The 11099-nt window shown below is 41.0% G+C and overlaps 1 protein-coding gene across 1 annotated transcript; it reads left to right on the top strand.

Moving 5' to 3' along the window:
- Positions 1-308: 308 nt before the first annotated feature.
- On the top strand, positions 309-10520 carry LOC137958343 (DEAD-box ATP-dependent RNA helicase 46-like). Its single transcript, XM_068805307.1, has 8 exons — positions 309-542; positions 939-1955; positions 2791-3024; positions 3234-3302; positions 3870-4139; positions 8019-8369; positions 8527-8804; positions 9100-10520. The coding sequence occupies exons 2-8, from the start codon at positions 984-986 to the stop codon at positions 10154-10156; spliced, it is 3231 nt and encodes a 1076-aa protein (XP_068661408.1). The 5' UTR covers positions 309-542; positions 939-983; the 3' UTR covers positions 10157-10520.
- Positions 10521-11099: the final 579 nt, after the last annotated feature.

Below are 11099 nucleotides of genomic sequence, written 5' to 3'. Positions count from 1 at the left end.
ACCAACCTCGAGTTGACCCATCACTCGGTCCCCTGCTTATAGGCATATTGCTTTTGGTTGCCCAAGGTCCGGTTTATAAAATACCCTTTCGGACCAATCACTCGGCCCACATCCGGATCACCTTCATTGACTCGTCCGTTGACACCGGTGGAGTACCACTTACGGACGACCGAGTTTCGAGTTGGGAAAAGGTGCGGATCGTCAGGCCACGCATGACCCCTACTAACACCAGCACGCTGTTCGCACGTGAGTCGATTAGAAGGAAATGTCCCAGAGCGGTAGTCTGGCTGTTGAGAAAAAACCCTAAATAGCCCGAGAGGGCGCAGAGTACCTCGATGATCTGAAAGGGAAGCCCTAATCACAAGAAACTCGGGCATTCTTCTTTCCGGATCTATTATCCTCTCGAAATATACTAGGCTCACATAACTCCTAGTCCATTTCTTGAGTCCTGGATTTTTACTTTTAAAAATTTATTTGGAAGGATTAATTTCTTTGTGGAATTTTCTCCTCTATCGAGCTCAGTTTTTCTGTCTGCATCCGAGGTATGTGGTTTTTCTTTCTGTTGCTATTTTATTTTATATTTTTTCTGATTCTCTTGTGTCGAGTGCTTCGTCGGTTTAGATGGTTTTTTGCTTTGTTTTGTTTATTTAGGTTTTTAGAGGACGGAAATTACCTGAGTGTTGAATTTGAGGTTAGGAGCTTTAGTTTCTTAATGGATCTTTTTTTTTTACGACAAAATGTGTTCAGGGTTTTATTTGTGTTGGTTCTTTCGTGGAAACAATTTGGTTTTTTTCCTTGAAACAAGAGTTTCTTCCAGTCGGTTCTTTGGTTAGTTTATTCTTCTGTGATAGAATGATATATATGTTTCGACTGGTGGGAAATTCCACATTAGATTCGGTGATTGAGATCTTATGCGGATGTTGAATGTATTCATGTAGTTTGAAGAATATCGGCCTTGGCGTGTTCTCGATTACTCGCAAAACATGGCTACTACGGAGTCGGCAGCGGCTTCGTTGGGGCCACGATATGCACCCGAAGACCCTACTCTTCCAAAACCATGGAAAGGTTTAATTGATGGGAGTACCGGTCTTCAGTACTACTGGAATCCTGAAACTAATGTCACACAATATGAGAGACCACCCTCCACTGGGCCGCCTCCACTGCCCCTTGGTCCTCCTCCAACAGTTTCTACCCCCAAGCTTGCTCCCATACCCTCGGGACGCACTGTACAACCGAATGGAATGCAAATAGTGCAGCATCCAGCGTTGCAACAATCACAGCAACCGTCCTTGCAGATGTTACAGCAACTGAGTCCACAAGTGGCACATCAACAAGGTCCCCAAACTTCACAAGTTCAGTCACAGCAAATGCCGCAGCAACAAAGTCCACGAGTTCCTCTTCAACAAGGACAGCAATTTCCACAGGTACAGCTGCAACACTCACAGTACCAGCAGCCTGGAGTCCAACAAGGGAAACAGGTGCAACAGCCACATGGACAACAGATTTCACAGCCTCAAATTCAGCCATTTGGGTTTACACCAAGGGAGGAAATTGGATTTCAACAGGGAAAGCAAGCAGGTTTTTCCTCATCTCAAGTTCAGCAAAGTGGGTTCCCTTCTGTTCAGAATGTGTCAGCTGGGACACAGTCAGGTCAGATTCCTCAAATGGGCGTTCATTCAGTTCAACCCCAACCAACTGGGGCAACTGGTTCTTCCTTGGTTCACGTTCAGCAAGTTGAAATGCGGCAAGAAATGGTTGCTTCCATGTCTCACAATCATTCAGGGTTTCCAAATGTTCATAACCAGCGGAGTGGTCCAGTGGGATTGCATGTGGTGAATGATGAAGATCAACGTGGAAGAGCAGGTAATGAGTTCTATTTCAATAATAAGGAGGCCACTGGAATGTTTTCGCAGCAGCCAAAGCCTGCCACTTTTCCTATGTCTCACAATCAACAGGTGTGTCGGTGTAAGATTTTTCTTTACATTAGAAGTAATTAGTCAATAATTGTAGATGGAATATTTGCCCAGAATCATCATGTTAAAATCTCTGCCTATACGAGCTCTGGCTCTGTACATGAACGGTAATTTTTAATAACAATATACATGAATAATATAGTTACATGGTACTGGATTAGTACAAATTTGTTAGTACAATTAATCTAATTGTGAGTTATTTGACATTAGTGGTTTTATTTGTTACACATGATTGTGTGAGATGCAAGAAATGGAAATATTCTAGGCACCCTCGAGGAGATTTATTAATTTTATGTTAGGCCAAAATTCCCTCTCATTCTAAGTCTTTTGAAGACATTGTTGTAATGGCAAAATAACCACTGCATATTCTCTTTCTTTCTCTTCGTCCACTCCCTCCTTTAGGCCCAAAGTTTTCCTTATTAGGATGTGTTTTTTCTTGATCTAGTTTTAAATATGGGTAAATGATGAAGGGAGTTGACGATACAAATGTTTTTAATGTTCCCCTTTTTTAATTATATTCGTATGAACTGTTTCTATAAATCACTGCATCATTTCAAAAAATAAATAAATCACTTTTTATGTTAATAAAAGTTTCATTATTCCCTCATCACCCTCTCCTTCCGAGAAAAATAAATGAAAAATAAAAGGTGAGTCTGTCTCCCATCTCAAAGGGTGAGCATGTCGTTTGACAATATAATGACTTTGGTGGATCTTGCCTCAGTGAAAAAATGATTCTGAATCATCATCTAGTTACCATTATTCTTTTTACTCTTCAATTGCAAGTGACGAGTGTTATTTTTTCTCTATTGTTCGTCAGGATACGAGGATGGCTTCCCATCCGCAAGGTGTTCCTTCTGGTCACCCTGGTGGATTGAATAGTGCCGTGTCACATCCAATGTCAAACATGTATAATCATCAATCTGGTGTAGCAGGTCAATCATTTCCCAATGTTAATCAAACGAGGCCATCTCCTAGAATGATGGGCCCGTTGGAACCTTCAAATCATTCAGCTGCTGATGTATATCGTCAACAACACGAAGTTACTGCAATGGTTTGTATAACTTGCATTCCGGTTGCTTTGTCCAACAGGCCAAAGCTTTCTGGTTTACTTGTAACTTTTAATACTGAAAAAGTACTCATATAAGACTTATGTTTATAGCTAGTATTAGTGTTTGGTCAAGATTTATCTTATGAAGATGTTATTTTGTTAGTGTTTGCATTTTCTTATTATGTTTGATGCTTGAACAAAAAATTGTTTAGGGTGACAATGTGCCAGCACCTTTCATGACCTTCGAAGCTACAGGTTTCCCTCCAGAAATTCTCAGAGAGGTAGGTTTTTACTTCCTACCGGTTTAGATATTTTAGGATGGTTGTTTGATGTCCCTCCTGATCTGCTTCAGGTCGTATCTCCTCCTAATGAATATTTTCCTCTATTGTTTTTATGGGGTATTTTTAGTTTTCTCTTTTCTAGAGGTTTAAACTTATGTTGATGTTATCACTTGTCGCAGGTGCGATATTTGCTCCAGAGAGGGGCATATGTCGTACGCTGTGCTGCTATACTCACCCCGAACACTCAGCAACTGCTTTGTCCTTAGAGGGCTGTAAACATATATTTAGTTGGAGTGTTTCCTGTGACAAGTTTTTGAGAGGGTGGGACCTTCTTCCATTACTCACATGATGTGACTTCTTGGATCCTGCCACTTGGTCTGAAATGCTCCCTGTTGCTGCTTCGAGTTGCTTACAGTAAGCAACCGCATACACATGGGGTTTTTCTATAGTTATTTTAATTTTAGTTTCTTGTGTTTCTAAAATTATATATCTTGGTATTCTTAAAATGTGAACTTACTTTCTGAATGCCTAATGCACTGTCTTTATTTACTTCTTATATTTCTTCAGCTGCAATTTGCTGGTTTCACATCCCCGACACCAATACAAGCACAGACATGGCCAGTAGCATTACAGAGTAGGGACATTGTGGCAATTGCCAGAACTGGTTCAGGGAAGACCTTGGGCTATCTTATTCCTGCCTTCGTTCATCTTAGACGCAGTCGTAATAACTCAAAAATTGGTCCAACTGTGTTAATCTTAGCACCAACTCGTGAGCTTGCTACACAAATACAAGATGAAGCAATCAAATTTGGTCGATCTTCAAGGGTTTCATGTGCTGTACGTTTTCTTCTTTTAACCTATTCATCTGTTTTTGTCTGCTTTGCTGAATGTTGATTTTTTTTCTTAAGAGACCTAAAAGAGATGCTGCAAGCAATGAGTATGTTAGTGGAGTGAAAAGTATTAAAAGAATGGTCTTATTAATTGAGTTTGTGTTTCATGGATACTAACATGGTGCAAATCCAAGACATGACTGTATCTTTCCATGTAATTTGCAAGCACACGCATGCTGCCAACAGTGTCTCTGACAATTTGGCTAAGCCCCCCTCCATGTTCCTAGTTGAGGCACATGCTCTTTATTGTAATATCCGGTATTCTTTGTTCATTAATGAAATCACCTTTACCAAATGCTGCAAATTAAGGTGACAGTCATTTAAGTCTTTCTTGGCGGCATTGGAGAATTTTTCATCAAATTAAAAAGATTATTTTTTGGTTTCATTTACCTAGATTAACAAATATTATTGCTTTAGCAAAACAAGGAGCTTCCCTACAATCTCTTGTTGTTAGGTTGTTTTCTTTGAGTTTGTAATTCTTTGATCTCTTTTTATAAAACATCTTATTCAAAAAAAAAAGGTGACAGAGATTTAGGTCTCCTAGAAACCTTTTTACCCTTCTAGGTATCTATATCAGCGGCTTTGTAGAGGATGTTATGATTTGGAAGTGTGGCACCTAGGGGGGTCATACAATGTCACTTTTAGGGGTGGCATTGAGCGAAATTGACTAGCAAGCAGTTCAAGCTCGGCTCCAAAAAAATTGGCTTAATTAAGTTTTTGCCTGAGCTCAGATTTGTAATAAGGTGCGTTAAGCATAAAAAAACTGAACTCGAGATTTTCCAAGCTCGGCTTGTCGGTTCGTGAACCGATTCGTTACCATATATTTTCTTACGAAAATACCCTTTACTCAAATTTCTCTCGTTTGTTCCTTCTTTAGTTGGTTGACAATTACTCTTTTTTCTCTCAAACTTCAAAGACAATCGGTCTTCAGCCTTTTCGGGTCCCTCAACATTTGATGTTGTTGCTTGCCAATGGAATATATGCTATTCATAGAGAAGTTTGCACTTTATATTAGGTCTATTAAGTTGGCTATTGTAACTCGGTATGCTCCGTTGCAACGTCGTGGACTCCTCTGCAAAAATGTGCAGTTTAATGGTACTGATCTTCTTACCTAATTCTCATATTCAATTTTGTAATTTTTTTATTTTTGTAGTTTTAAATGTATGTTGAGCTTGAACCGGACTCGAGCTTGAGCTTGAACTCATTTAAAATTTTCGAGGTCAAGCTCAAGTTTCATTTAAGGCTCGATCCTGAGCTCGAGCTTGAAGTCTTCGAGGTTTGAACTTGGCTCGACTAGATGCCATCCCTTGTCACCTCCCAATATTCTTATGCTTGTGGCTCTGACCTAAAGTAAAAGGTTCCAGTGGTCATTGCCTGGAGTATCCATGCCCTGCACGTTTGAGCTTGGCACGGATAGATGCCATCTCTAGTCACCTCCCAAAATGCTTCTGGCTCCAATCTAAAGTAAAAGGTTCCAGTGGGAATTGCCTGGAGTATCCATGCCCAACCTGAGGTCACCCACTTCCTTTGGCGTGCAGCAAAAGAATGGATCCATTTGGTGGACCAGCTCCATAGGAGAGGGCAGCTTATATTGAAGACCAAAACAGCTAGTTTTGTGGTGGGTAATCCAAAATGGTTGATCACTTTTTCCTCCATTGCCCTATCTTGAAAATTTGGCGTGTCTTCCTTCTCAAGTCTAACCTTCATTACAGCTCCCCCTTCTTTCTTTGCTCACTATTAGCACAGACAAATCCTATCTTGTGCAGAAAAATTGGTAGGAATTTTTGGATGTTATATTTTGCTGCAACCATTTGGAATACTTGGAAAGAAGGAAATCATAGGGCCGTTGAAGGTAAGCAAAATTCCATTAGGGGTATAAATTATGTGTTTTTCGTGCTTGATTATTTCTTCTTGTGTGATTATTATTGCTCTCTATAGTATTGAATTAGGGCGTTTAATTCCTAACAATTACACCATTCCCAATCTCACCTCTTGGACCACTCCTCTTGATGGGTGGCTAAGACTAAATTTTGAAGGAAGCTCATGATGGAACCCGAGTTTGGCTGGTGGGGGGGGGGGAGGCATGTTCAGAATCATAGGTAATTTCCTCCTTGTTTATTCTACCCCTTCAGGCCATGTTGATGCTATTGTGGTGGATTTGAGAGCCTTTCTCTAGGGATTGCAACTTGATATGAGGTTGTTCTTTGTTCCCTTAATCATGGAAGGAGAATTGACAATTGTCATTGCTTGGGCTGGTGGAAGCAAGCAACCTCCTCGCTGGTTTTTGATGTATCTTGATGAGATTGAGGACCTCTATAAAAATTTAAATGTATCATGGCTACTCACAGCTAGGAGTGCGTATATCATTACTGACATGTGGCTAGGAAAGGGGTTCCCTAGCAGCACCTTGCTTTTGGAACCTCTCACCCCCTTTGAGCCTTTTTATTCTTTCTCTCTTTATATATATACACTCTATTCAGTTCTACCTTTCTCCCTTGGGAGCTTTCTTAATGGGATCCTTGTTCTCGTGGTTATGAACGTAAAAGAGGAGGGGTTGCCTCATTGTCTTAATTACTGTTTGAATACTCAAGCATGTGAACTATTAGTGCTCTTGTGCACGTGTCTGTCCATATATAAAAGGGCACTGTGCATAGAAGTCATTTTTTAGTAATGGTATATAGTCTCCTTGTTTTTTTTTAATGCATGAAGGTAGACTCAGAAAACCAAGAATATTATTGGGGCTGAAGATTAGGTCTTTATCTATTTCTGTGCATGTAGGCTGCTTTTAGACATTCTCTGATAGTCATTTGATTTTGCAAGCCCATATAGAATTTATGTGATCTGTGTCATTCATTCAAAAATAGAGATGCAAATGATTGGCCCGTCTAAAGGATTGTGATGCCTAGTTGGTGTAATGTGAGTTGTTAACTGATGGCTGCTCCCAATGTAGATCTACTAATTTGACAAGCCAAACTTTAGCAATATCACCTTTTTGTATCATTAATCATCCACAAATGTCTAGAATAGAGCTTTTAGATGTGGGGGCTGCTTGGAACCATATTCTATCACACACATTTAAGAACATTCACATGCTAATTATATAAAAAATGGTGCCCATAGGCAGGGCGTAAATACAAAAGTTGTCCCACAAGCACAGCATCTTTTAGAAACCATTCCAGTCCAAGAGGTATTGTGCTACTTTACCATTACCCAGTATTGCTTTCGTAAGCATGGACTTTCTTGCTGATCGAGTTGCTTGTTACCTATGTATTGAAATTCTTATTGAATTGAGCTCAAGTTAGGTGATCGGAACTAAGGCTTAGTTGATCAGCTGTGATGCTATTTATAGGTAACTTTGTCCTTGTACCATAGTATGACCTTGTATATTGTTATCAACCTTTTGTCTATTCATAGAGTTGGAAGAGGAAAAGTGAATTGTTGTTGTTGTTGTTGTTGTTGTTGTTGTGATTATTATTATTATAGTTATTCTTTTGGTTGTTTCTTTTTGTAATGAAAAGAGAGTTCGCCTATCTGTAAAAAATTCTTATTGTTGGGGTGTCTGTTTAAACTGGGTATCATATGCCAGCTTGCCTGGTCTTGTAGTATGCTTACATCTTCGTAAAAATGTTGAAAAAGTTGACTAGTGCCCTGATCCCTAACCTACAAAAAGGAAAACAAAAATCTGACTTTCCATCTTCAAGTATACCAGTTTGAGTTACATTGTTCGAGTTCCATGTATATCTGGTAGCATGTAATGTCACTTATTTTTTATTTTTTGTGATGTGGTCATCTGTTGCTTATTAATTTCCTCTTATTTCTGGTTCAGTGTTTATATGGAGGGGCTCCAAAAGGCCCTCAGCTGAGAGACATAGAACGTGGGGCTGACATTGTAGTGGCAACTCCTGGGCGACTCAATGACATCCTTGAGATGAAAAAGATCAATTTTAGCCAAGTTTCTTTTCTTATACTCGACGAAGCTGATCGAATGCTTGATATGGGTTTTGAACCTCAGATTCGTAAGATAGTGAATGAAATCCCACCACGCAGGCAAACTCTCATGTACACAGCAACATGGCCTAAAGAGGTGAGAAAGATTGCTGGCGACTTGCTGGTGAATCCTGTCCAGGTTAACATTGGCAGCATTGATGAGCTTGCTGCTAATAAATCCATCACTCAGGTATGCTATAATATTTAATCTCTGTTTTCTGGAACTGTATCAATGCTTGAAGAATGTATGGTTCATGATCTGTGACTGGAATTATGATTATTGTTCAGCGGTTGAATGTTATTTTATGAGTTCAATTCTCATGTATCATGATATGGTTTATGTGCAGTATGTAGAGGTGGTTTCTCCAATGGAAAAGCAGCGACGCTTGGAGCAGATCCTTCGGTCGCAGGAGCGGGGATCCAAGATAATTATCTTCTGTTCTACCAAAAGGCTATGTGATCAACTTGCTCGCAGTATTGGGCGCACCTTTGGTGCTGCTGCCATACATGGAGACAAGAGTCAGGGTGAAAGGGATTGGGTTTTAAATCAATTCCGTAGCGGCAAGGCTCCAATTTTAGTTGCCACAGATGTTGCTGCTCGTGGATTAGACATTAAAGATATTAGGTGAGTTCTTTTTGGCATTTTGCTCTGTTATGTACCGTTTTTTACAGAGATTTCATAGATGCAGGATGAGAATTTTACATTTATTGTGCTTCTATTACATGTTTGTCCTCATTCTGTAAAAGGACTATGATTAAAAAATGAGGAGTTGACTTTTGATATGAAACAGTGACATATTAAGGGAGGAAATATATACTAGCTCTTGTTCGGTTGAAAGTAACTAAATATAAATAATTTCATTCATTTTTGAAAGTTACTAAATAGTGAAAGTGTGCTGACCTGAAATTGATATTCGCAGGGTGGTAATCAACTATGATTTTCCGACAGGGATTGAAGATTATGTCCATCGGATCGGAAGGACAGGGAGAGCTGGTGCCACCGGAATTTCATACACTTTCTTTTCTGATCAGGACTGGAAGTATGCAGCTGATTTGGTGAAAGTCTTGGAGGGAGCAAACCAGCGTGTCCCACCTGAAGTGAGGGAGATGGCAGCACGTGGAGCACCCAGTTTCAGTAAGGGCCGTGGTGGCAGCCGTTGGGAAAGTGGTGGTGGTCGTTGGGAGTCTGGGGGACGTGGTGGTGGAAGAGATGGGTTTGGTGGAAGAGATGGAGGATATGGGGGTGGCCGTGGGGGTAGAAATGACTTTTTTGGTGGTCGTGGAAACCGGGGCCGAGGGTTTGGTGGGCCTGGTGGTCGGGGTCGCCATGATCGAGCCCTGCATGACAGGTATGACAGTATGGATGGACGGGGTAGGTTCGATAATCGACGAGGAGGATTTGGAGGCAGAAGTAGAGGTCGGAGTTATAGTCGTAGTCCTGAGAGAGTTCGGACATGGGATTACAGTAGAAGCCCAAGCCGAAGTCACAGTCGGAGTAGGAGCAGAAGCAGGAGTTGGACACGGAGTAGAAGCAGAAGCAGAAGCAGGAGCTGGAGTCGGAGCCGAAGTCGTAGTTGGAGCCGGAGCCGGAGCCGTAGTCACAGCCCCAGTCGTAGCATTGATAGATACGAGAGATCACGTGTCCGACGAAGTCCTCGCAGGACTGGCTTTGGGCCTCCACCAGAACCCCAGAACCAGCCAGCTCCGGATGGTGCAATTGGTGCTTCACAAGCCGCCAGTGCCAGGAATCCTCCTGTGGCACAGATATCCTCACACTTAGAAGACCCAGGCAGGCCCTCACTCGAACAGGAGATGTCTCCCATGTCGCCTATGTCACCGGCAAGGCAGGTTGGTGGTTCGTCTTTGGCGGTGGAACCTCCACAGCAGCCACTGCAGCAGGAGCCAGCGTTTCAAGCTTATGGAGCTAGTCACGGGGAACCGGCACCAGAACCTGGCCATCAACCTGTGGGTGGCTGATGACTGTAATGTTCTTGGTATGCAGTGTTTCCGTCCGCGATCGTTTCTGTCTGTATGAATTCAAAGAGGGATGGAGGCAAACAAAAAAAAAGAGAGTGATCAAGGGACCAATGATAACAGTTCGATTATTCTCCGTGATTTGAGGTGGCCCCTAATCTTAGATATTATTAGGAGGATGGTGTTCCTATTTTTTGTGTAGGCCGTGAAAATTTATGAAGTTCCAAGTCTGGGACCTGCAAAAAATACAAAAATTGTGTTTCAGAAAATTGGAAGAATTTTTTTAGTCGTTGGTATCAGATGGCGTTCATGGGAGTCCGGGGATTGTACTGGAGGTTGGAAATATTATTTAAGTTTATCTTGTTGATGATCAGGTAGGTAGAGCTGGGTAAATTTCGACGTAAATGTCATACACGTCTTTTCCTGTTTTTCAACTTAGGGATTCATGGGGGAAAAACGGATTTAATGCATCTGTTACCTTATCTTGGTCAGCTTAGTGGTTTAGTTGGGAGGGGTTTGTAGAAACTATGAATGGAAACTATGAAAAAAAATAGTTTGGTAGTTGAAAATGTTTGTAGGTGCAAATTTCTAATCATAGTTAAAATCCAATTTTCCTATGCTGCGTAGAGCCTGAATTTACTTATATGTGACTGGTTTGTTGGTGGCGAACGAGTAGAGTTACAAGGCTAAAAAATAGACCTATTCTGTAATGCATTGATAAAATTTAAAAACAAAGGGAGGGAGCCATTGCTTCGTAATAGATTAAGAGAGAGGGGTTTGTTGGCAAATAGGTTGAACAAACCATAGTGAAAATCTGCATTGGTTAATAACTAACCAGATGTTGCCAGCTCGCTTGGAAACTGCCGAATGGTTTCCTCAATCCACGTGATATTAATCATAGTGAGAAGTAAAGTGAAACACTAGTTTTCGAATTGATTCCACTGTT

Source organism: Aristolochia californica, unplaced genomic scaffold (assembly GCF_029961685.1).
Source record: "Aristolochia californica isolate CCGP_79_NKW_82.1479 unplaced genomic scaffold, dmAriCali1.0.hap1 SCAF_3, whole genome shotgun sequence".
Classification (NCBI taxonomy): domain Eukaryota; kingdom Viridiplantae; phylum Streptophyta; class Magnoliopsida; order Piperales; family Aristolochiaceae; genus Aristolochia; species Aristolochia californica.
The sequence above is the reverse complement of the archived record's forward strand: the minus strand, read 5'-3'. Positions and strand labels throughout refer to the sequence as shown.

Coding starts and splice junctions, on each gene's coding strand:
- LOC137958343 (XM_068805307.1), top strand. CDS start 984: ATGGCTACTACGGAGTCGGCAGCGGCTTCGTTGGGGCCACGATATGCA. Junction 3,025..3,233: donor AACACGAAGTTACTGCAATG/GTTTGTATAACT, acceptor AAAATTGTTTAG/GGTGACAATGTGCCAGCACC. Junction 8,370..8,526: donor CTAATAAATCCATCACTCAG/GTATGCTATAAT, acceptor GTTTATGTGCAG/TATGTAGAGGTGGTTTCTCC.